Source organism: Salvelinus alpinus, chromosome 28, assembly GCF_045679555.1.
Source record: "Salvelinus alpinus chromosome 28, SLU_Salpinus.1, whole genome shotgun sequence".
NCBI lineage: Eukaryota > Metazoa > Chordata > Actinopteri > Salmoniformes > Salmonidae > Salvelinus > Salvelinus alpinus.
The window spans coordinates 36,720,592-36,745,620 of NC_092113.1; the positions used below are offsets into that span (position 1 = coordinate 36,720,592).

The window sequence follows — 25,029 nt, forward strand, 5'->3', positions numbered from 1 at the left end:
GAACGCTCATTAGGTCTGCTTCTGAACGCTCATTAGGTCTGCTTCTGAACACTTATTAGGTCTGCTTCTGAACGCTTATTAGGTCTGCTTCTGAACGCTCATTAGGTCTGCTTCTGAACGCTCATTAGGTCTGCTTCTGAACACTTATTAGGTCTGCTTCTGAACGCTCATTAGGTCTGCTTCTGAACGCTCATTAGGTCTGCTTCTGAACGCTCATTAGGTCTGCTTCTGAACACTTATTAGGTCTGCTTCTGAACACTTATTAGGTCTGCTTCTGAACACTTATTAGGTCTGCTTCTGAACACTTATTAGGTCTGCTTCTGAACACTTATTAGGTCAGCTTCTGAACGCTTATTAGGTCTGCTTCTGAACGCTCATTAGGTCTGCTTCTGAACGCTCATTAGGTCTGCTTCTGAACGCTCATTAGGTCTGCTTCTGAACACTTATTAGGTCTGCTTCTGAACACTTATTAGGTCTGCTTCTGAACACTTATTAGGTCAGCTTCTGAACGTTCATTAGGTCTGCTTCTGAACGCTCATTAGGTCTGCTTCTGAACGCTTATAAAGTCTGCTTTAGAACATTCATTAGGTCTGCTTTAGAACTCTCATTAGGTCTGTTTTAGAACTCTCATTAGGTCTGCTTTAGAACTCTCATTAGGTCTGCTTTAGAACATTCATTAGGTCTGTTTTAGAACTCTCATTAGGTCTGCTTTAGAACTCTCATTAGGTCTGCTTTAAACCGCTCATTAGGTCTGCTTTAGAACATTCGTTAGGTCTGTTTTAGAACTATCATTAGGTCTGCTTTAGAACTCTCATTAGGTCTGCTTTAGAACATTCGTTAGGTCTGCTTTAGAGTGTTCATTAGGTCTGCTTTAGAATGCTCATTAGGTCTGCTTTAGAACATTCATTAGGTCTGCTTTAGAGTGTTCATTAGGTCTGCTTTAGAATGCTCATTAGGTCTGCTTTAGAATGCTCATTAGGTCTGCTTTAGAGTGTTCATTAGGTCTGTTTTAGAACTCTCATTAGGTCTGCTTTAGAACGCTCATTAGGTCTGCTTTAGAACTCTCATTAGGTCTGCTTTAGAACTCTCATTAGGTCTGTTTTAGAACTATCATTAGGTCTGCTTTAGAACTCTCATTAGGTCTGCTTTAGAACTCTCATTAGGTCTGTTTTAGAACTCTCATTAGGTCTGCTTTAGAACATTCATTAGGTCTGTTTTAGAACTCTCATTAGGTCTGCTTTAGAACTCTCATTAGGTCTGCTTTAGAACTCTCATTAGGTCTGCTTTAGAACATTCATTAGGTCTGTTTTAGAACATTCATTAGCTTCAGAACGCTCATACCAGCTTATTAAAAATGATTGACTGGGGGTTGGCGATGGTGTGTTTGAAGAGAAAAACCTAGCTTGGAGCTATACAGTCAGGTACCTCCAATGTGACATGAACCTTAGACCTTAGTCACACCCCACTATCTTCCCTCTCAGGAGAGTCTATGAGAATGGACAGCTGCCTAAGGGACACTAACCATTCCCATGCCTGTTGGGCACTATAACATCCCCAATGCTCTGATGAGACCCTCTGTGATGAAAGCACAAGGTCATCTGGCATCAGCTCTCAATACCGATTGGCTTCCCTTTCATCACTGCCCTCTGATTGGCTGTCTCATGGGGAAAACAGTTGTGGGACCCTATAAAATCTGCGTTGTGGAGAACGCAGACGGACTCACTGAATCCAAACATTAAAACGGAATTCAACAATATTCAAAAATGTCTTGAACTTAGTAGAACATTTTTTAATTTGCCCAAGATTATAATAATACATGAACAAAATGCGTCAGTGACTCGTATTTTCATTCAACTTTCTGAAGAGACAAAGTGGGAATGCCCATGTCTGTGTGCCCATCATTTGTCTACCTCTTTGTTTAGTCGTTAGCGATGATGCTAATGAATCATCTTCTAGTAGATGGAAAGGCTTTACAAAAAACCTTCTCATTTAAATACAAAGTAGCCCAAGCCTACCTGGCAGAATGATATCATTATTATTATTTGCATTAATCCGGCAGCCATTTTGTTTATCAATCTCTGCAATCACATGTGCGCTACAGAAACACCTGCAACCAAACAAGTGTGTTACTGGTGCACACTTGAATTAAAGGGTATCCACATCCAAATAAAGGTTAAATAAAGGTTATATTTAAAAATTGTAATAAAAAAAAAAACACCCAAAAATGTAAACGTCTATATTTTTCCCAGACCTCAAAGGTTTAAGCATTGTTGTGGGCTTGTTGTTTTAATATAAAAAAGTGTGATTTTTAGAGCGAAAACCTGGAAAAACAAAACGTAGAAACAGAATTTTGAGGGAAAATACGGAATTAGGCAAAAAACTTATTTTAAAAGGCCCTACAGTTGGCTAATTTAGCATAAATTATAATTGTTGTGGATAAATGCTATGTGAAGACAACAATTGGTTCCAGTACTAATATAATCATATTTACATATGTCCATAACACATCGATGAAATCATAGGAATTTACTAGTGCCATTTCTTTGTGTGATTTTCTCCTATGCTAATTGGAAGCTGAGAAGAACCAGATGGTTTGGGCTGGTGATGAGACGACCAGAATCTAGTTGTGAAATTCCTGCATTGTGGTTCTCAAGGACCACTCCATTAGACCGCTGTCTGTTTTGATATGTCATGAGCTTCTATGACTCAATGTAGAACAGTGTTACCACCAATGATTTATATATAGACTAAATGACTGACAGGGGGCACTGTTTTGAAGCCACCATGCCTCCATCTTGGCACTTCCCCACCGTTGTAAACATTTTGGGTGGAAGGTGTGGAGAGGCATTTATTAATGTCTACATTCGTTTTTGCCACATTTATTATATTAAAAACACCTTAATACATACTTTAAAATCATATTATGTGAGCTAAACATAAAAATGAAAAAATATATTACAACATTTTCCGTAAAGTATAATTTTTTTTAAAGTTCTAATGTTACTGCCCCCACTACAACAACAAAAATACTTCAATACATGTAATTTTGTCCTTGAAACAATACTGTAGAATTCCATTCATTCCTATGGAGGACTGCTTCTTCTGGGGTGGTCCAATATGGCTGACCGGTGGCTTCAAACCCTCTCATTGGCCAATACATAACAGCAGCAAACCAGGGTTTATATACATCATTGGTTTCCACAATGGTCACCACAGAGTTCTGGCGTATACAGAGTGTACAAATTCAGTGACGTTTCTATGGTTACACATACAGCTTTATTTTGCTCTAGAAACTGTTTTAGGACTCTGTTTGGTGATAGGCTTGATGGGGTAAAAGGGACCAGGATTTGTCTCAACACTTGAAAAAAAACATGAATGAATGGGTTGGGTGGAATCAGAGTTCATGAAGTGGAATTGGCCCCAGTTCTGCTCACTAATGATACTGTTTACATTATGTTCACATCCCCATTACTTCTATCTGCCTCCTCCCCTGTTCCCAAGGCTCTCTCCCCTGTTCTCAAGGCTCTCTCTTCTGTTCTCAAGGCTCTCTCCCCTGTTCTCAAGGCTCTCTCCCCTGTTCTCAAGGCTCTCTCTTCTGTTCTCAAGGCTCTCTCCCCTGTTCTCAAGGCTCTCTCCCCTGTTCTCAAGGCTCTCTCTTCTGTTCTCAAGGCTCTCTCCCCTGTTCTCAAGGCTCTCTCCCCTGTTCTCAAGGCTCTCTCTTCTGTTCTCAAGGCTCTCTCTTCTGTTCTCAATGCTCTCTCCCCTGTTCTCAAGGCTCTCTCTTCTGTTCTCAAGGCTCTCTCCCCTGTTCTCAAGGCTCTATCCCCTGTTCTCAAGGCTCTCTCCCCTGTTCTCAAGGCTCTCTCTTCTGTTCTCAAGGCTCTCTCCCCTGTTCTCAAGGCTCTCTCCCCTGTTCTCAAGGCTCTCTCTTCTGTTCTCAAGGCTCTCTCCCCTGTTCTCAAGGCTCTCTCCCCTGTTCTCAAGGCTCTCTCTTCTGTTCTCAAGGCTCTCTCCCCTGTTCTCAAGGCTCTCTCCCCTGTTCTCAAGGCTCTCTCTTCTGTTCTCAAGGCTCTCTCCCCTGTTCTCAATGCTCTCTCCCCTGTTCTCAAGGCTCTCTCCCCTGTTTTCAAGGCTCTCTCCCCTGTTCTCAAGGCTCTCTCCCCTGTTCTCAAGGCTCTCTCCCCTGTTCTCAAGGCTCTCTCTTCTGTTCTCAAGGCTCTCTCCCCTGTTCTCAATGCTCTCTCCCCTGTTCTCAAGGCTCTCTCCCCTGTTCTCAATGCTCTCTCCCCTGTTCTCAAGGATCTATCCCCTGTTCTCCAGGCTCTCTCCCCTGTTCTCCAGGCTCTATCCCCTGTTCTCAATGCTCTCTCCCCTGTTCTCAAGGCTCTCTCTTCTGTTCTCACTCTAATAACATACCAGTAATGTTACCTCATCCCCAGCTAGTCTCTCATAGAACTGCACATGCATTCACAGTGAGTGCATTAGCCATGGTTCCTGGCTTTGATGGATCAAAAACATTGGTTGGACCAGTGGCCCATCTATGAGAGGGAGAGAGGGGTTAGCACTGTGAGCCTTACCAGCTGGGCCTGTTAAGAAAAAGATAGAGTGGGAGAGGAGGGAGAGGTACACAGAAGGAGAGCGAGAGTAAGGGAGAGGGGAGAGGGTAGAGGGTAGAGGGAGAGCACTTGCAGGAAGCGTGTTCGTAAGTGTTGGCCAAGGAGATGGAATCTGGTGTGTTTTTTGGCATAATGCTCCCCTGCTGCAGGCCCCATCGCTTGCTCTAGGGGAGGGCAGCAGGCTGGGACAGAGAGAGGGCGGGGAATGCTGCGAGAGAGAGGGAAAGATTGACAGGGAGAGAGAGGGGAAAGAGAGGGGGGGAGAGAACGCGGGATAGAAAGATTATTAGAGAAAGGCGGGAAAGATCATTTTTGAGGGATGGAGAGAGAGCCAGTTTGGAAGAGAACGAGAGAAAGAGAGGATGTGACGGGAGAGAAAAGGTTGAGGTAGAGGAGAGGGACATTTGGAGAGAGAGAGAGAGAGAGATTGCGAATGTGGCGGGAAAGAAAAGGTTGAGGTAGAGGAGAGGGACAGTTGGAGAGAGAGAGAGAGAGAGAATATGGCGGGAGAGAAAAGGTTGAGGTAGATTAGAGGGACCGTTGGAGAGAGAGAGAGAGTGAGAGAGAGAGAGAGAGAGAGAGAGAGAGAGAGAGAGAGAGAGAGAGAGAGAGAGAGATGCAGCTTAAGCCCCACCCTCTTCAACATATATATCAACGAATTGGCGCGGGCACTAGAACAGTCTGCAGCACCCGGTCTCACCCTACTAGAATCCGAAGTCAAATGTCTACTGTTTGCTGATGATCTGGTGCTTCTGTCACCAACCAAGGAGGGCCTACAGCAGCACCTAGATCTTCTGCACAGATTCTGTCAGACCTGGGCCCTGACAGTAAATCTCAGTAAGACCAAAATAATGGTGTTCCAAAAAAGGTCCAGTCACCAGGACCACAAATTCCATCTAGACACCGTTGCCCTAGAGCACACAAAAAAACTATACATACCTCGGCCTAAACATCAGCACCACAGGTAACTTCCACAAAGCTGTGAACGATCTGAGAGACAAGGCAAGAAGGGCCTTCTATGCCATCAAAAGGAACATAAATTTCAACATACCAATTAGGATCTGGCTAAAAATACTTGAATCAGTCATAGAGCCCATTGCCCTTTATGGTTGTGAGGTCTGGGGTCCGCTCACCAACCAAGATTTCACAAAATGGGACAAACACCAAATTGAGACTCTGCATGCAGAATTCTGCAAAAATATCCTCCGTGTACAACGTAGAACACCAAATAATGCATGCAGAGCAGAATTAGGCCGATACCCACTAATTATCAAAATCCAGAAAAGAGCCGTTAAATTCTACAACCACCTAAAAGGAAGCGATTCCCAAACCTTCCATAACAAAGCCATCACCTACAGAGAGATGAACCTGGAGAAGAGTCCCCTAAGCAAGCTGGTCCTAGGGCTCTGTTCACAAACACAAACACACCCCACAGAGCCCCAGGACAACAGCACAATTAGACCCAACCAAATCATGAGAAAACAAAAAGATAATTACTTGACACATTGGAAAGAATTAACAAAAAAACAGAGCAAACTAGAATGCTATTTGGCCCTAAACAGAGAGTACACAGTGGCAGAATACCTGACCACTGTGACTGACCCAAACTTAAGGAAAGCTTTGACTATGTACAGACTCAGTGAGCATAGCCTTGCTATTGAGAAAGGCCGCCGTAGGCAGACATGGCTCTCAAGAGAAGACAGGCTATGTGCACACTGCCCACAAAATGAGGTGGAAACTGAGCTGCACTTCCTAACCTCCTGCCCAATGTATGACCATATTAGAGAGACATATTTCCCTCAGATTACACAGATCCACAAAGAATTCGAAAACAAATCCAATTTTGATAAACTCCCATATCTACTGGGTGAAATTCCACAGTGTGCCATCACAGCAGCAAGATTTGTGACCTGTTGCCACAAGAAAAGGACAACCAGTGAAGAACAAACACCACTGTAAATACAACCCATATTTATGTTTATTTATTTTAACTTGTGTGCTTTAACCATTTGTACATTGTTACAACACTGCATATATATAATATGACATTTGTAATGTCTTTATTGTTTTGAAACTTCTGTATGTGTAATGTTTACTGTTCATTTTTATTGTTTATTTGACTTTTGTATATTACCTACCTCACTTGCTTTGGCAATGTTAACACATGTTTCCCATGCCAATAAAGCCCCTTGAATTGAATTGAATTGAGAGAGAGAGAGAGAGAGAGAGAGAGAGAGAGAGAGAGCGAGAGAGAGAGAGAGAGAGAGAGAGAGAGAGAGAGACAGAGAGAGAGAGAGAGAGAGAGAGAGAGAGAGAGAGAGAGAGAGAGAGAGAGAGAGAGAGAGAGAGAGAGAGAGAGAGAGAGAGAGAGAGAGAGAGAGAGAGCGAGAGAGAGAGAGAGAGAGACAGAGAGACAGAGAGACAGAGCGAGAGAGAGAGAGAGAGAGAGAGAGAGAGAGACAGAGAGAGAGAGAGACAGAGAGAGAGCGAGAGAGAGAGAGAGAGAGAGAGAGAGAGAGAGACAGAGAGAGAGAGAGAGAGAGAGAGAGAGAGAGAGAGACAGAGAGAGAGACAGAGAGAGAGCGAGAGAGAGCGAGAGAGAGAGAGAGAGAGAGAGAGAGAGAGAGAGAGAGAGAGAGAGAGAGAGAGAGAGAGAGACAGAGACAGAGAGAGAGAGAGAGAGAGAGAGAGAGAGAGAGAGAGAGAGAGAGAGAGAGAGAGAGAGAGAGAGAGAGAGAGAGAGAGAGAGAGAGAGGAAGAGAGAGAGAGAGAGAGAGAGAGAGAGAGAGAGAGAGAGAGAGAGAGAGAGAGAGAGAGAGAGAGAGGAAGAGAGAGAGAGAGAGAGAGCGAGAGAGAGGAAGAGAGAGAGAGAGAGAGAGAGAGAGAGAGAGAGGAAGAGAGAGAGAGAGAGGGAGGGAGTCCAGTACCTGAACGAGATCAAGGACAGCGTGGTGGCCGGCTTCCAGTGGGCCGTCAAGGAGGGTGCCCTGTGTGAAGAAAACATGCGTGCTGTCCGCTTTGACGTCCACGACGTGACCCTACACACAGATGCTATCCACCGTGGTGGTGGTCAGATCATTCCCACAGCCCGCCGAGTGCTGTATGCCTGCCAGCTTACAGCCCAGCCAAGACTCATGGAGCCTGTCTACCTGGTGGAGATTCAGTGTCCTGAGCAGGTGGTAGGAGGCATCTACGGTGTGTTGAACCGGAAGCGCGGTCACGTGTTCGAGGAGTCCCAGGTCATGGGGACCCCCATGTTCATCGTCAAGGCTTACCTACCTGTCAATGAGTCTTTCGGTTTCACAGCTGACCTGCGTTCCAACACTGGTGGCCAGGCCTTCCCCCAGTGTGTGTTTGACCACTGGCAGATCCTCCAGGGAGATCCCCAGGACTCTACCACCAAAATCTCTCAGATTGTGGCTGACACCCGTAAACGTAAGGGGCTCAAGGAGGGCATTCCTGCATTGGACAACTACCTGGACAAATTGTAAAAGGCTACTCTCTCATTGTCCCGTTGACAATTTTGATTCTCATTTTTACATTGTAAACACGCTTTGGCAATATGTACATTGTTACGTCATGCCAATAAAGCAAATTGAATTGAATTGAATTGAATTGAATTGAGAGAGAGAGAGAGAGAGAGAGAGAGAGAGAGAGAGGAAGAGAGAGAGAGAGAGAGAGAGAGAGAGAGAGAGAGAGAGAGAGAGAGTGGAACGTTTTACTAGAGTGCTGTCTGGTTGCCTTTCTATGTTGTTCTTTCAAATTGGTTTCATGTTAGCAGCAGAACCGTACATCCTTTTAGACATGGATCTTGTTCTCGCAAGTTACGTGTTCTCAGTTTTCCAAGCCCAACTTGTAGCCAGGACACAGGATACCCTATTGCACAAGATGTTGAAAATAGGTATTTTGGGGTTGAAAATATGTTGAAAATATGTTTTTCAACCAATTCTGCTCACTGGGTAAGATCTGCTATAATTCTTGAATATATATTTTTTTTTTTACAGAATATAGCAGTGGTGTTTACATGAAATTGACTGAAACAAGCTCTCTGATGTAGTCATGTGTCTCGTTTCAGCACATTGTCTGTTGACCCCTGACCTATTCTAGCATCTGTATGACAAGAAGAGGTTTGAGGCTCACACACTTTCTTAGAGATGAACACTAGTTATATTTGGCCCACACACTCAGACACACCCCTACCCAAGGCTTCTGTCACTTCCCTCTGTACACAATGAGATGTACAAGCCCTTGCCCTTTCCTGTGGCCATACAAACAGGCGCAACAGGGTTGGGGAGTGGAAACGCTGGGAAACACTGGCCGGCAGTGAGCTCAGCCATTACGAAAGCATGACTGTGGTCTTCGACCCTGCCTCAGCCCCACCACCACTGCTGCAGCGCTTCCACTTCCTCTGGGTCAGAGGTCAAGATCTGGAGCCCACTGCACATGGGAAATGGTGTGTGTGTGTGTGTGTGTGTGTGTGTGTGTGTGTGTGTGTGTGTGTGTGTGTGTGTGTGTGTGTGTGTGTGTGTGTGTGTGTGTGTGTGTGTGTGTGTGTGTGTGTGTGTGTGTGTGTGTGTGTGTGTGTGTGTGCGTGCGTGCGCGTGCGCGTACGTGTGTGTGTGTGTGTGTGTTTGCGTGCGTGCGTGCGTGCGTGCGTGCGTGCCAGACAGCAAAGGCTGTAGTGATGTCAAAGCAAAAGTTTCTAATGCATGGTTTTAACCAGGCTATTAGTTGTACTTTGTAGCCCTTTGTCTGTTTATGTGAATCAGTGTGCATATGACCTCGTTGGTGCACTTATGATCATGTGCACATGCTCCCAGGCTACAACTGTGCCATTGTGTGAGTGACACCAAGGAGAAGTATATATTAGCAAGATAAATGCAGCAGCCTCAGACGGTCCCACCAAACGCCTCTGAGAGTGTTGGGACTTGCATACCATACTTCCCTGGTCATGGTATTTCTACTGTAATCTACGTTCAGGTGGATCATATCTTCGTTGGACGACAGAACTCTCTTATCTGGCTTTAGATGTGTTTTCTCTCTCTCTTTATCTCTCTGTCCGTCTGAGCGAGGGAGCATTTCCTCCGGCCCATCTTCCCCGGTGGCCTCGCCAGCCCCACCACTCCCATCCCTCTTTCCTGGAGGAAAATACAACAACAAAAAACAGACGGCGGAAAGCAAGACTTAGCGGTTAGCTTCAGAATGCTATGTGTATGTTTGACTGTGTGTTTGGTTTAATATTGTTTCTCGTTGGAAAAATGGTCTGTTGTTATGTTTCAGGTGACCACAGCTTGCATCCCAGCTCTCCCGTCTGATCTGGTAAGTTGACCACTCGTTCTCTCTCTCTCTCTCTCTCTCTCTCTCTCTCTCTCTCTCTCTCTCTCTCTCTCTCTCTCTCTCTCTCTCTCTCTCTCTCTCTCTCTCTCTTGCTCTCTCTCTTTTATAGTCCACTTCATTCCTTCAATTTATGTTTGAAATAAACCAGCTGTGACCGTCCCTAAATCTGCAGTGCTGTTGGAAAATGGCAGAAGCTTCTCTTTTCCTTGGCTTGTAGAGTGGGCTTGGTTTGTTCTCGTATGAGGAGAGGGTTTTCTAGAAGTAGATTGTAACAGGAAGTAGTATAGGTTGGGCCATCAGGAAAGAAGCCTGTTTGTTGCATTACCGTATGTCTCTCCTTGTTGCATTACCGTATGTCTCTCCTTGTTGCATTACCGTATGTCTCTCCTTGTTGCATTACCGTATGTCTCTCCTTGTTGCATTACCGTATGTCTCTCCTTGTTGCATTACCGTATGTCTCTCCTTGTTGCATTACCGTATGTTTCTCCTTGTTGCATTACCGTATGTCTCTCCTTGTTGCATTACCGTATGTTTCTCCTTGTTGCATTACCGTATGTCTCTCCTTGTTGCATTACCGTATGTCTCTCATTGTTGCATTACCGTATGTCTCTCCTTGTTGCATTACCGTATGTCGGTTCTTGTTGCATTACCGTATGTCTCTCATTGTTGCATTACCGTATGTCTCTCATTGTTACATTACCGTATGTCTCTCCTTGTTGCATTACCGTATGTCGGTTCTTGTTGCATTACCGTATGTCTCTCCTTGTTGCATTACTGTATGTCGGTTCTTGTTGCATTACCGTATGTCTCTCATTGTTGCATTACCGTATGTCTCTCCTTGTTGCATTACCGTATGTCGGTTCTTGTTGCATTACCGTATGTCTCTCATTGTTGCATTACCGTATGTCTCTCCTTGTTGCATTACCGTATGTCGGTTCTTGGTGCATTACCGTATGTCGGTTCTTGTTGCATTACCGTATGTCTGTCCTTGTTGCATTACCGTATGTCTCTCATTGTTGCATTACCGTATGTCTCTCCTTGTAGCATTACCGTATGTCTCTCCTTGTTGCATTACCGTATGTCGGTTCTTGTTGCATTACCGTATGTCGGTTCTTGTTGCATTACCGTATGTCGGTTCTTGTTGCATTACCGTATGTCTCTCCTTGTTGCATTACCGTATGTCTCTCCTTGTTGCATTACCGTATGTCGGTTCTTGTTGCATTACCGTATGTCTCTCCTTGTTGCATTACCATATGTCTCTCCTTGTTGCATTACCGTATGTCTATCCTTGTTGCATTACCGTATGTCTCTCCTTGTTGCATTACCGTATGTCAGTTCTTGGTGCATTACCGTATGTCGGTTCTTGTTGGAATTACCGTATGTCGGTTCTTGTTGCATTACCGTATGTCGGTTCTTGGTGCATTACCGTATGTCGGTTCTTGGTGCATTACCATATGTCTTTCCTTGTTGCATTACCGTATGTCGGTTCTTGTTGCATTACCGTATGTCTCTCCTTGTTGCATTACCATATGTCTCTCCTTGTTGCATTACCGTATGTCTATCCTTGTTGCATTACCGTATGTCTCTCCTTGTTGCATTACCGTATGTCAGTTCTTGGTGCATTACCGTATGTCGGTTCTTGTTGGAATTACCGTATGTCGGTTCTTGTTGCATTACCGTATGTCGGTTCTTGGTACATTACCGTATGTCGGTTCTTGGTGCATTACCATATGTCTTTCCTTGTTGCATTACCATATGTCTCTCATTGTTGCATTACCATATGTCTCTCATTGTTGCATTACCGTATGTCTCTCCTTGTTGCATTACAGTATGTCAGTTCTTGGTGCATTACCGTATGTCGGTTCTTGTTGCATTACCGTATGTCGGTTCTTGTTGCATTACCGTATGTCTCTCCTTGTTGCATTACCGTATGTCGGTTCTTGGTGCATTACCGTATGTCGGTTCTTGTTGCATTACCGTATGTCGGTTCTTGTTGCATTACCGTATGTCTCTCCTTGTTGCATTACCGTATGTCGGTTCTTGTTGCATTACCGTATGTCTCTCCTTGTTGCATTACCGTATGTCGGTTCTTGGTGCATTACCGTATGTCGGTTCTTGTTGCATTACCGTATGTCTCTCCTTGTTGCATTACCGTATGTCGGTTCTTGTTGCATTACCGTATGTCGGTTCTTGGTGCATTACCGTATGTCGGTTCTTGTTGCATTACCGTATGTCGGTTCTTGTTGTATTACCGTATGTCGGTTCTTGTTGCATTACCGTATGTCTCTCCTTGTTGCATTACCGTATGTCTCTCCTTGTTGCATTACCGTATGTCGGTTCTTGTTGCCTACAGCAGCGCAAAGGACCTGCTCCATCCCGACACATCCAACACATGGTAAGAGTGTTCTTTCTTCCTCTCCACAAATTAATGCTGATGCTGTTTCTCTTATCGGTGTCAGAAATGGTGGTCATTTCATTTCTCTCTGTCTTCAGGGCTCCACAAGGTCTTTGACTTACAACAAACAGAGGAACACCCTCTCCAGGTAACTCAGCTCTATCATACCCTATTTCAATTCATAATTACCTCGAAGAGGAGGATGAGGATGAGGGGGAGGATGAGGAGGAGGATTTCATGGAGCATTATGATGAGGAGGGGGAAGAGGAGGAAGAGGAGGAGGAGGGAGGAGTAGGGGGAGGATGATGAGGAGGAGGATGTACTGGACCATTATGATGAGGAGGGGGAAGAGGAGGGGGAGGGAGGAGGAGGGGGAGGATGATGAGGAGGGGGATGTACTGGACCATTATGATGAGGAGGGGGAAGAGGAGGAGGAAGGAGAGGAGGAGGTGAGAGATGATGATGTAATCTAGCATTATGATGAGGAGGAGGATGAGGAGGAGGAAGGAGAGGAGGAGGAGAGAGATGATGATGTACTCTAGCATTATGATGAGGAGGAGGATGTACTGGAGCATTATGAGGAGGAGGAGGAAGAGGAGGAGGAGGGGGAGGGAGGAGGAAGAAGGAGAGGACGAGGAGAGAGATGCTGATGTAGGAGGATGTACTGGAGCATTATGATGAGGAGGGGGATGAGGAGGAGGAGGGGGAGGGAGATGAGGAGGAGGAGGAAGAGGAGGGGGATGTACTGGACCATTATGATGAGGAGGGGGAAGAGGAGGAGGAAGGAGAGGAGGAGGTGAGAGATGATGATGTAATCTAGCATTATGATGAGGAGGAGGATGAGGAGGAGGAAGGAGAGGAGGAGGAGAGAGATGATGATGTACTCTAGCATTATGATGAGGAGGAGGATGTACTGGAGCATTATGAGGAGGAAGAGGAGGAGGGGGAGGGAGGAGGAGGAAGGAGAGGAGGAGGAGGGAGATGATGATGTACTGTAGCATTATGATGAGGAGGAGGATGTACTCCTACTCCTCTTTATTCTCTTAATTTTTCTTCTCTTCTCCCCGCTCTCGCTCTCTCTCTCTCTGTTTCTATGTTCTCACTCCTAATTTTATCCCTCTCATTCTCCACCTCCTGCCATTCTCCACATCATCTCATTCTCCACATCTCATTCTCTACCTCCTGCCATTTTCCACCTCATCTCATTCTCCACCTCATCTCATTCTCCACCTCATGCCATTCTCCACCTCATCTCATTCTCCACATATCATTCTCCACCTCCTGCCATTCTCCACCTCCTGTCATTCTCCACCTCATCTCATTCTCCACCACATCTCATTTTCTACCTCATCTCATTCTCCACCTCCTGCCATTCTCCACTTCATCTCATTCTCTACCTCATCTCATTCTCCACCTCATCTCATTCTCCGCCTCATCTCATTCTCCACCTCATCTCATGCTCCACCTCATCTCATTCTCCACCTCATCTCATTCTCCACCACATCTCATTTTCTACCTCATCTCATTCTCCACCTCCTGCCATTCTCCACTTCATCTCATTCTCTACCTCATCTCATTCTCCACCTCATCTCATTCTCTACCTCATCTAATTCTCCATCTCCTGCCATTCTCCAACTCATCACATTTTCCACCACATCTCATTTTCTACCTCATCTCATTCTCCACCTCCTGCCATGCTCCACCTCATCTCATGCTCCACCTCATCTCATTCTCCACCTCATCTCATTCTCCGCCTCATCTCATTCTCCACCTCATCTCATTCTCCGCCTCATCTCATTCTCCACCTCATCTCATTCTCTACCTCATCTCATTCTCCACCACATCCCATTCTCTACCTCATCTCATTCTCCACCTCCTGCCATTCTCCAACTCATCTCATTTTCCACCACATCTCATTTTCTACCTCATCACATTCTCCACCTCCTGCCATGCTCCACCTCATCTCATGCTCCACCTCATCTCATTCTCCACCTCATCTCATTCTCCGCCTCATCTCATTCTCCACCTCATCTCATTCTCCGCCTCATCTCATTCCCCGCCTCATCTCATTCTCCACCTCATCTCATTTTCCACCTCATCTCATTCTCGAACTGCACTACCTCCTGGTCTTTCTGTGGTGCATTACATCTTTTTCAGAGTTTCTCTCTTGACCCCATTCTTCAAATCCGTCGCGACCCCTAGTTTGGTGAACGCTGGGTTAATTTATATAAGGGAGACTGAAAATGTACGTTTTCAGGGTTGTTTTAGAGCTCAAAGCAGTAACAGAACAGAAATCTATAGACCACAGCATAAATCCCAGCAATCTCCCTGATTAGGAGTATCAGTGTGGACCGTGTGATGGAGAGAGTCATGGAGCGTCATTATGACTTTGACCTGACCTACATCACCGAGGGGATCATCTCCGTGTTCTTCCCCCCTCTGCTGGACGAGCAGCGCTACCGTCTCAACCTCAAGGAGGTGACCGCCATGCTCAGGTCCAAGCACCAGGATAAGTTCCTGGTGAGTACAGTACTTCCTGCCGCTGATGTAGACATGAACTAGCTTCTAATATCCACACTACCAGCAAAGCACTTAATATGAAGGAATGCATTGGGCATGCATTCTAAGTGGTATGCTGGTATGGATATTGGAAAGTAGCCATACACTCAATGATGCTTTCATATGGGGTTTTATATGTGTTACTTGCTGGCAGGGGCGTCATGCACCACACAAAAATCTGAGGGGTCACAAAGTACGTGAGGATGGCTGGGGGGTGGTCCGGCGGGGGGCTAGGACCCCCTTTTCGAAAGTTTGAGAATTTTTCAAACAATTGAAACAACCTTTTCCTGCAATCTAAAGCCATAATCATAATGTTTAATTGTATGCCAAAGAAACATCTAGCTAAACATCTCTCTTGAGCTGTCTGTATCCTCTTGGCTATTTTCTTAAAGAAACTAAATATGCTTCTCTGCATCCCTGCTAAAATCTGGATAAAAGATTGAAAGGAATGTTAGTCTTATTCAGAACATTTAGTAATTGCTTGCTTTTCTAAAGTATACCAACCTTGCCAGCAGACATGCCAGCTAAGATAGTTAGACAAGCTAGCTACTCTAACTTGATTGATAGCCTGAAATGGATTCTTGGTAGCTAATTGGGAGATGAGGTTGGGAGATTCGGAACCTAGCTGGGTTAGCTAAAGACAACTTAATAAAATGGCTAGGTGGCTAGTAGTATTACAGAGAAACAACAACAAAATATGATTATTTTATATATAAAAATGTAAAAAAGACAAATCTGAGGGGGTGCCCCCTATGGTGATGATGCCTCTGCTTGCTGGGCTGGTTGTACACACATTCATTTGAATATCCATTTTCCTTTCAGCTCTTCAACCTCTCTGAACGACACCGTGACATCACCCGCATGAATCCAAAGGTATCATTTTTTATTTTCTGTATCAATACTGTATCAGTTTCTAAGGCTAAATATATTAATGTACTTTTCCTCACTATTTTCCCATGTGGTCCAGGTCCTTGACTTCGGCTGGCCTGACTTCCATGCCCCTCCCCTGGACAAGATCTGTGCCATGTGTAAGGCCATGGAGACGTGGCTGACCTCCGACCCCCAGCATGTGGTGGTCCTGCACTGCAAGGTCAGGGTTCAGGCCTGCTTCTGACTAGGTTTTAAAGGGTAGTTATGTTGTTTTAGGGGCTTTTAGGGACTGCTGGCTTCACATAGATGACTCACGTATTTCACTCACAGAGGCTCTTTGATCAGTGCAATATGTAATATTTGTATCTTTTCACTGTGAAATGTTGAAATTGCTATGAGATCTTGTAGGGGTAGTGACATTCGTGTCTTTAAAACAATAATAATCAGTTTATTCTTCAAGCCCAGGGCTAAAAACCGTTGAGGCTTCATGTTCTTTTGGCACTGATCTTTCTCCTTCAGGGCAACAAGGGCAAAACAGGAGTGATTATTGCAGCCTACATGCACTACAGCAAGATCTCTGCAGGGTGAGTGTTCTGTCCTGCATCCAAAGCCACAGTTTCCACACTGAGCATGGTTTAGGGCTGTAGTAGTGGAAACTGGCTTGTTCTTTGGCTCAAGCCAGCTGCATTCATGTACTTCTGGCTCTCAGAGAGCCTGGTCTTGTCCATAATGGGAAAGTTATGTAAATGTTGTATAATTCTCTACATGAAGTGTGTATTCTTGTTGTGCAGTGTGTCACTTTAATTCTGTGTTTTTTTGTGTTTGAGCAGGGCAGACCAGGCCCTCAGCACCCTGGCCATGAGGAAGTTCTGCGAGGATAAGGTATCTTCCTCCCTCCAACCGTCCCAAAACAGGTAAGCACCATCTACATGTTGTCTATATCACTAACCAACAAGTGCTGTAAATGTCTGTATGTTTCTCTCGCTCTTTCCCTCTTCCTTCCCATCCCTCTCTCTCAGGTAGACACTGAGTGTACAAAACATTAAGAACACGTGCTCTTTCCATGACATAGACTGACCAGGTGAATCCAGCTGAAAGCTATGATCCCTTATTGATGTCACTTGTTAAATCCACTTCAATCAGTGTAAATGAAGGGGAGGAGACATGTTAAAGAAGGATTTCTAAACCTTGAGACAATTGAGACATGGATTGTGTATTTGTGCCATTCCGAGGGTGAATGGGCAAGACAGAAGATTTAAGTGCCTTTGAACGGGGTATGGTAGTAGGTGCCAGGCATACCGGTTTATGTCAACAACTGCAACGCTGCTGGATTTTTCATGCTCAACAGTTTCCTGTGGGTATCAAGAATGGTCCACCACCCAAAGGACTTCCAGCCAACTTGACACAACTGTTGCAGCATTGGGAGTCAACATGGGCCAACATCCCTGTGGAACTCTTTTGACACCTTGTAGAGTCCATTCCCAACGAATTGAGGCTGTTCTGAGGGCAAAAGGGGAGGTGTTCCTGTTTGGTATACTCAGTGTATATATTACTTCATGCATCCTTTTCACCTACATTCAGTGTTGATTTATTTGATTTGATGTTGTCTTTTGTGATGTATGCTTACTAATCACCCAACCCTCCCTCCCCCTCTCTCTCTCCCTCTTCCCTCGCTCTCTCTCTCGCTCTCTCTCTCACGCTGCCCTCCCTCCCTCTATCCCTCCCTCTTTATCTCTCCCTCTTCCCTCGCTCTCCCTCTTCTCTCTCTCTCTCTCTCTCTCTCTCGCTCTCTCTCTCACGCTGCCCTCCCTCCCTCTCTATCTCTCTATCTCTCTCAGGTATATCTACTACTTTGGGGGGCTCCTCTCTGGGGCGATCAAGATGAACAGCAGTCCGCTATTCCTCCACCAGGTCCTCATCCCCACGCTTCCTAACTTCCAGGGCAAAGGAGGTGAGGCCGTGCGAGGGGACCACACACTTGTTTCCCCTGACTGACAGTTGGCTCCTCCCATCCTCAGATTAGACCACTACACTTGGGTGTTGAGTCTGTCTCAGTCTGTCTTTACAGTAGAGACCGTGGTGTGTGTGTGCGTGCTAGTGCGTGCATGTACCAGGTGTGTGTGTGTGTGTGTGTGTCTGTGAAGGCCTGTCTGTGCAGAAGGCTCTGAGATATGGCCCTGTGAAAGATAGCAGTGTTTTCAGATGGTCAAATTCACCCTCCACCTACACACGGGGCTGTTTATCTTGAATTGTTTGACGGATAGGGACAGAGACAGTCAGCACATTCCACTGTGTAACACTGAACACCGCCTCTCTTTATCATTGCCCAGGTTACTTCCCCTTCCTGAAGCTTTACCAGTCCATGCAGCTGGTCTACACCTCAGGGATATAGTGAGTCTGCATCACTTCATGTCCTACAGTATTATCAACCAACACCACTTACAGAAAAGACAAATCTCTATAACTTGGACAGGATGTGCCTTTAGGCCTACTTGTCCTTGTGTGTGTCTATTTGTATTGATATGTTGTGTGTTGTCTGTCCACAGTGACTTGCAGGGTTCTGTGGGCAGAAGACTGTGTGTGACCATTGAGCCAGCACTGCTGCTGAAGGGAGACATCATGGTGAGTGAGACCATCTGTCTGGCCATTAGACTAGTCCACTTTTTTTCTCAAGTGAAGTCACCGCCTTGCCACTGGCAGTCCATCAAGTATGCTTATCCTCTCCTTCTTCTCACTGATCTGTTGTTCTGTTCCCTCTCTACCTCTCTGTCTCTCCCTGCAGGTGAAGTGTTACCACAGACGGGCCCAGGGTGCAGAGAGGGACACAGTGTTCAGACTGCAGTTCCACACCTGCACCATCCACGGGGCCCAGCTATGGTTCGGCAAGGGGGAGCTGGATGAGGCCTGTACTGGTAGGAACTAGTGGGGTTCTGGGGAGGGGGCAGGGAGAGGAAAGGGTCTCTCTGTTCAGGGCCTGAGGTATCTGTTTTGTTAGGTCGGTGTGGAACAATGAAGCTTGTTTATTCAACATGGTGGTTAAGGGAAGTGCTCAGTAGAAATGCCTGTATGCAGCAGATGTGTCAAAATGAATCAATCCCTCAACAACACAGTATGTGTGGTGGTTCATTGCTTCATTGTATATTGTATATTGAACACGATCATTTCCTAATTCTGCTAATGTGATTACGTTCTGTGAAATGTTAAATTACTCCCAGCTGAAAAGTTGTGCCATGTACTGAAAAAGCACCAGGGGATTATGTGGCAGTAATGATCCCAATCGTATAATTACTGACAGAACTTAAAGGAAAACAGTAAAATGTATTTTCTCAGATGAACGATTTCCCTCGGATGCCACTGTGGAGTTTGTCTTCTCCTCTGGACCAGAGAAAATGAAAGGTTTGTTTGAACTATGCATTTACAGTGTAACAGTGCCAGGGAACACAATAACACGTTTGTATTGATGTGTTTGATCACGTGTCTAATAACATGAACTCTCTCCTCAGGGCGTGAGTACCAGAGAAATGACCCTGCTGTCACAGTGGACTACAACACAGCTGATCCAGTGGTGCGCTGGGACTCCTATGAGAACTTCAACCAGCGCTACCAGGACAGCCTCGATGGTACAGTACAGAGCAGTACAGAGGACCAGGGAGAAACTCTCAATAACACATTCAGCCCGCAGTTAATACTGTGCTGATGATACTGTACTCTGAAGCTATGTTAAACCTCTGCTCTCTCTCCCCCTCTCAGACATAGCCCACACCAGGGGTCCAGTGGACGGAAGTCTGTACGCCCAGATAAAGAAGCGTCTCTCAGCCCCAGGCTCTGGCTCCCTGACCTCCACCAATGGCAGTCCAGCAGGCACCAGCGAGGAGAGGCCCAGTCAGAGCCATCTGCTCTCTCCCAGCTCTGACTCTCTCACTCACTCCGGCCACTCGTCTGCCCTCCCAGAGCGGCCAGAGGAGTCCCGAGGGCTCCCGCCACCCACCCGGCAGGAGAGAGAGGACCTGGACCGACTGCTGGGGGGCATCGAGGGGGAGAGGAACGGCCTGGACAGAGAGAGGGAGACTGCCATCCTGGACGATGGGGACTCGTCCTCGCCGTCTGAGCAGACAGGCACCCTGAGGCTGGACCGCTCCTGTTCTTGCCGGGTGGGCTACCACTCCCAGCGCTGTGCCGAGCCCGGCTGTGACCGACTCCACCTCATGTCCAGCGGCTACTGCCGGGACAGAGCGCCGGGCACCAACGGCCACCCTGGGTCACCGCCCTTGACTAACCCTGCCACCGTCCCCTCACACATGGACCTGTGTCAGCACTACAGCCCACACCCTCACCCCCATCAGGCCTTGCCTCCCCCTGACCTGGTATGGAATCGCCAGCAGGACCCTCCACACTACCTGCACCGTGAGGGACCCTCTCGTCACCCCTCTCTGTGCCCCTATCCATCCCAGGACCTGACCTCTCACCCCCACACCCTTCATCCCGGGCGCCTGCTCTGTAGAAGTGATGACTATGGTCCGTACCACCACCCTCCCTCACACACCCACCATCACCCTCACCACCCCAAGTCCTCCGGGTCCTACCAAGATATGCTGCTGCTGGACGGCCTGCCGCCCCCTAGCTGCCCCTGCCGGGACTGCCTCATCAGGAGGGAGGATTCAGCCTTCCACGGCCTGAGGCTGGAGCGAGGAGAGAGCTTCCACTGGGACAGAGAGGCAGAACTGCAGCATCGGGAAGCAGGGCTAAGGAGAGTAAGGGAATCTGAGCTGCCTAGAGGGGCAGAGATGCACTGGGAGAGGGAGGCAGCAGGACTGAGAAGAGGCAGGGAGATGTCACTGCACTGGGAGAGAGACAGGGAGGCAGAGCTCCAATGGGAGAGGGAGAGAAAGGCCGACTATTGGCACCGGAGGGCCTACAGGCTTCAGGACCACGAGCTACCTGCCTTCACCTTTGACCCCCTACCGTCCGGCCACCCTGCATACCCGGAGGCGTCTCGCTCCCACGGCCACGCCCACCTGGACCTGAAGTACAGCAACAGCAGCAGCAGTGGCTACCAGACCCCGCACCAGGTCTGCCTCTGCTCCCCCTACCAGCCCTCACCCTCTGAGAGCAGGGGTTATGCCTCAGGCTACCAGTCTGAGTCCACCTCCCCTCTGCCCCCTCCCTCCACCCTGTCAGGCCCCTGCATCCACACCAGAGGGCCAGCAGACCACAACCCCGAAGCCCACCCTCAGCAGTACCCATCCGAGAGCCAGACAGGTGAGACAACCCCCACTGGTTTATTTATTAGCGACAACATATAAGATGATTTCATGAAATACATTTAAACAAATGTAGGAAATCATTATTCAACTGTCAGTTCTGTCACATAAAGTCATTCTCTCTGTTCGCTGTCTTCCATAAGATGGAAGGGGGATGAGTGAGAACGTGAGTTGGCGGGACCACATCTCCCAGGGTTCCTTCAAGAGGATGCATCCTTCAAGAGATGTCCCATGTTCCACGCCCTCTGACCTCTCTAGGCCGCCCACCCCTGTTCTCACCAGCAGCCCTCTGTGCACACAAGAAAGGTGCCTATTCTGTTGTTTTTTCTGCAAAAGTCACATATCAGAAATAAAACATTCCAACATTAAATGTAAGAATATATTGCATACCTCTTTAATATGACTTTCTGTTTGTTTCAGCCTCAGTCTAGGTGTGCAAGAGTGTGAAGTTGGATCGACTGACATAGTCAACAGTGACTGTGAGTCTGTCCAGTCTCAGGATAGGCCCGGCAGTGCTGCTGCTCAGGGGTCGCAGGTCAACCAGCAACACATCCCTGACCCTTTACAGTCTACATCCGTGACACCCACACCTTCCCCCACCCAACCCAACAGCCACTGGACCACACTGACAGCAACACAACCATCTTCACCCCACCAGCCCCAGAACCACAGTGCTACATCTTCACCCCACCAGCCCCAGAACCACAGGGCTACATCTTCACCCCACCAGCCCCAGAACCACAGTGCTACACCTTCACCCCACCAGCCCCAGAACCACAGTGCTACACCTTCACCCCACCAGCCCCAGAACCACAGTGCTACACCTTCACCCCACCAGCCCCAGAACCACAGTGCTACACCTTCACCCCACCAGCCCCAGAACCACAGTGCTACACCTTCACCCCACCAGCCCCAGAACCACAGTGCTACACCTTCACCCCACCAGCCCCAGAACCACAGTGCTACACCTTCACCCCACCAGCCACAGAACCACAGTGCTACACCTTCACCCCACCAGCCCCAGAACCACAGTGCTACACCTTCACCCCACCAGCCCCAGAACCACAGTGCTACACCTTCACCCCACCAGCCACAGAACCACAGTGCTATACCTTCACCCCACCAGCCCCAGAACCACAGTGCTATACCTTCACCCCACCAGCCCCAGAACCACAGTGCTACATCTTCACCCCACCAGCCCCAGAACCACAGTGCTACACCTTCACCCCACCAGCCCCAGAACCACAGTGCTACACCTTCACCCTCAACTACAACCAGCCAGCCCAGCAACCACTGCCACCCTGCTACACCCACTCAGACACGCACTGAGAAAGCTAGCCTAACTGGTCCAAAGACCACCCTTCCTACAGAGACTGCTATACTGCCTCCTGTTGGCCAGCCCCAGTTCCAGTCCCCCAACCCTGTACCTGGAGCATGTCCACTCAGGAAACTGACCACAGAGGTCCCTAAATCCAGCTCCACCTCCACCTCGGCCACTTCCTCCCCCAAGCCTCCTATCAGCAGTCTGGAAGGGTCCCCCTCCTCAGAACCTCCTGTGCCCGGCTTCGCCACCCTGGGCCGGAGGTTGATGCTGGTCACTGAGCCCCCAGGACCCCTGCAGCACTACCCTGGCATGGAGGGCAGCACCAGCGGGCACTCTCCAGCCCCTGAGGTACACACCACCCCCACATTCCCCACCTCTGCCACTGGCTGCTATCCCCAATCTGTCCCACATGTGCCATACTCGAGCTACACTCCTGTCACCATCCCCCAGCGCCCACTCCCAGAGAAGCGGGGTCAGTCTGCCCAGCCAGGGTCGCCTAATTTCGGGGTGAGGACCCTGAGGCCAACCCCCTCACAGCACCATGTCACCTTCTCTCCAACGGTGGGGGAGATGGCGCCCCCTGCAGGCCAAGGAGTGCTATCTCTGGAGAGTGAGATGGCAGGCAGAGTCAGTGTTACGTTTGTCCAGGACAACTCACGCTTCTGGTACAAGCCTGGCATCTCCAGGGACCAAGGTAACTTCAGTTACTGTTTTACTCTTCATAAATAAAGCAGACTGTTATGCAAAATGCATGAAAAAAATTGTATGTCTATTTTCTCTATTCCTGTAGCCATCGCTGCGCTGAAGGAGAGAGAACCAGGGGCCTTTCTTATCCGGGACAGCAACTCCTTCCAGGGAGCCTATGGCCTGGCGCTGAAAGTGGCCACCCCGCCCGCTAACCTCAACAACCACAGCAGCAGAGGTATGACTCAACGACTGCCCCTTGTCTTCATCTCAACCACCTAGATTTCTTCGACACAAAGCACTTCAATTTCTGCTAGCTAGTAATGTTCTCCCTGTAACACACACACACACAGTGGTCGATCCATTGGAGCAGCTGGTGCGACACTTCCTGATTGAGACGGGCCCCCGTGGAGTGAATATTAAAGGGTGTCAGAATGAGCCCCATTTTGGTGAGCTGTTCATAAAGAATAGTATGCTCTCAGTTTTGGGCTACATTGTTAGTTTTCAGTCATTCCAAGTGATATGTTCAATAGTTGCTCTGCCTAATGGAGAAGTTAGTCTAATTGTGTGTGTGTGTGTGTGTGTGTGTGTGTGTGTGTGTGTGTGTGTGTGTGTGTGTGTGTGTGTGTGTGTGTGCGTGCGTGCGTGCGTGCGTGCGTGCGTGCGTGCGTGCGTGCGTGCGTGCGTGCGTGCGTGCATTCCACAGGGAGTTTGTCTGCGTTAGTATACCAACACTCCATCACTCCCATCTCTCTGCCCTGTTCCCTACGGATCCCAGAGAAAGGTCAGCAGCAACATCCCAATGACCCATTATGGGCTGTAATGAGTTAGCCTACTGAAACTCAACATCACAACAACCCATTATGGACTGTAACGAGTTAGCCTACTGAAACTCAACATCACAACAACCCATTATGGGCTGTAATGAGTTAGCCTACTGAAACTCAACATCACAACAACCCATTATGGGCTGTAATGAGTTAGCCTACTGAAACTCAACATCACAACAACCCATTATGGACTGTAACGAGTTAGCCTACTGAAACTCAACATCCCAACAACCCATTATGGACTGTAACGAGTTAGCCTACTGAAACTCAACATCCCAACAACCCATTATGGACTGTAACGAGTTAGCCTACTGAAACTCAACATCACAACAACTCATTATGGGCTGTAATGATTTAGCCTACTGAAACTCAACATCCCAACAACCCATTATGGACTGTAACGAGTTAGCCTACTGAAACTCAACATCCCAACAACCCATTATGGACTGTAACGAGTTAGCCTACTGAAACTCAACATCCCAACAACCCATTATGGACTGTAACGAGTTAGCCTACTGAAACTCAACATCCCAACAACCCATTATGGACTGTAACGAGTTAGCCTACTGAAACTCAACATCCCAACAACCCATTATGGACTGTAACGAGTTAGCCTACTGAAACTCAACATCCCAACAACCCATTATGGACTGTAACGAGTTAGCCTACTGAAACTCAACATCACAACAACCCATTATGGACTGTAATGAGTTAGCCTACTGAAACTCAACATCACAACAACCCATTATGGACTGTAACGAGTTAGCCTACTGAAACTCAACATCACAACAACCCATTATGGACTGTAATGAGTTAGCCTACTGAAACTCAACATCCCAACAACCCATTATGGACTGTAACGAGTTAGCCTACTGAAACTCAACATCCCAACAACCCATTATGGACTGTAATGAGTTAGCCTACTGAAACTCAACATCACAACAACCCATTATGGGCTGTAATGAGTTAGCCTACTGAAACTCAACATCACAACAACCCATTATGGACTGTAACGAGTTAGCCTACTGAAACTCAACATCCCAACAACCCATTATGGACTGTAATGAGTTAGCCTACTGAAACTCAACATCACAACAACCCATTATGGACTGTAACGAGTTAGCCTACTGAAACTCAACATCACAACAACCCA

At 47.4% G+C, this 25,029-nt stretch overlaps 1 protein-coding gene and 1 pseudogene across 3 annotated transcripts in view; both read left to right on the top strand.

The window, feature by feature from the left end:
• The window catches only part of LOC139557787 (tensin-2-like), a 69,983-nt gene that overhangs the window by 36,870 nt on the left and 8,084 nt on the right, over positions 1-25,029 (top strand). For all 3 annotated transcript variants that reach the window (XM_071372970.1, XM_071372969.1, XM_071372971.1), the window contains exons 4-23: positions 9,897-9,935; positions 12,307-12,348; positions 12,447-12,496; positions 14,685-14,868; positions 15,730-15,780; positions 15,875-15,997; positions 16,297-16,361; positions 16,608-16,691; positions 17,616-17,728; positions 18,108-18,168; positions 18,324-18,399; positions 18,560-18,689; positions 19,108-19,173; positions 19,281-19,397; positions 19,528-21,036; positions 21,182-21,344; positions 21,459-23,056; positions 23,153-23,284; positions 23,400-23,495; positions 23,753-23,830. In XM_071372970.1, coding sequence (XP_071229071.1) covers positions 9,897-9,935; positions 12,307-12,348; positions 12,447-12,496; positions 14,685-14,868; positions 15,730-15,780; positions 15,875-15,997; positions 16,297-16,361; positions 16,608-16,691; positions 17,616-17,728; positions 18,108-18,168; positions 18,324-18,399; positions 18,560-18,689; positions 19,108-19,173; positions 19,281-19,397; positions 19,528-21,036; positions 21,182-21,344; positions 21,459-23,056; positions 23,153-23,284; positions 23,400-23,495; positions 23,753-23,830 — 4,777 coding nt within the window. The remainder of the gene's footprint in view (positions 1-9,896; positions 9,936-12,306; positions 12,349-12,446; positions 12,497-14,684; positions 14,869-15,729; positions 15,781-15,874; positions 15,998-16,296; positions 16,362-16,607; positions 16,692-17,615; positions 17,729-18,107; positions 18,169-18,323; positions 18,400-18,559; positions 18,690-19,107; positions 19,174-19,280; positions 19,398-19,527; positions 21,037-21,181; positions 21,345-21,458; positions 23,057-23,152; positions 23,285-23,399; positions 23,496-23,752; positions 23,831-25,029) is intronic.
• Positions 7,513-8,143, top strand: LOC139557788 (elongation factor 2b pseudogene; annotated as a pseudogene).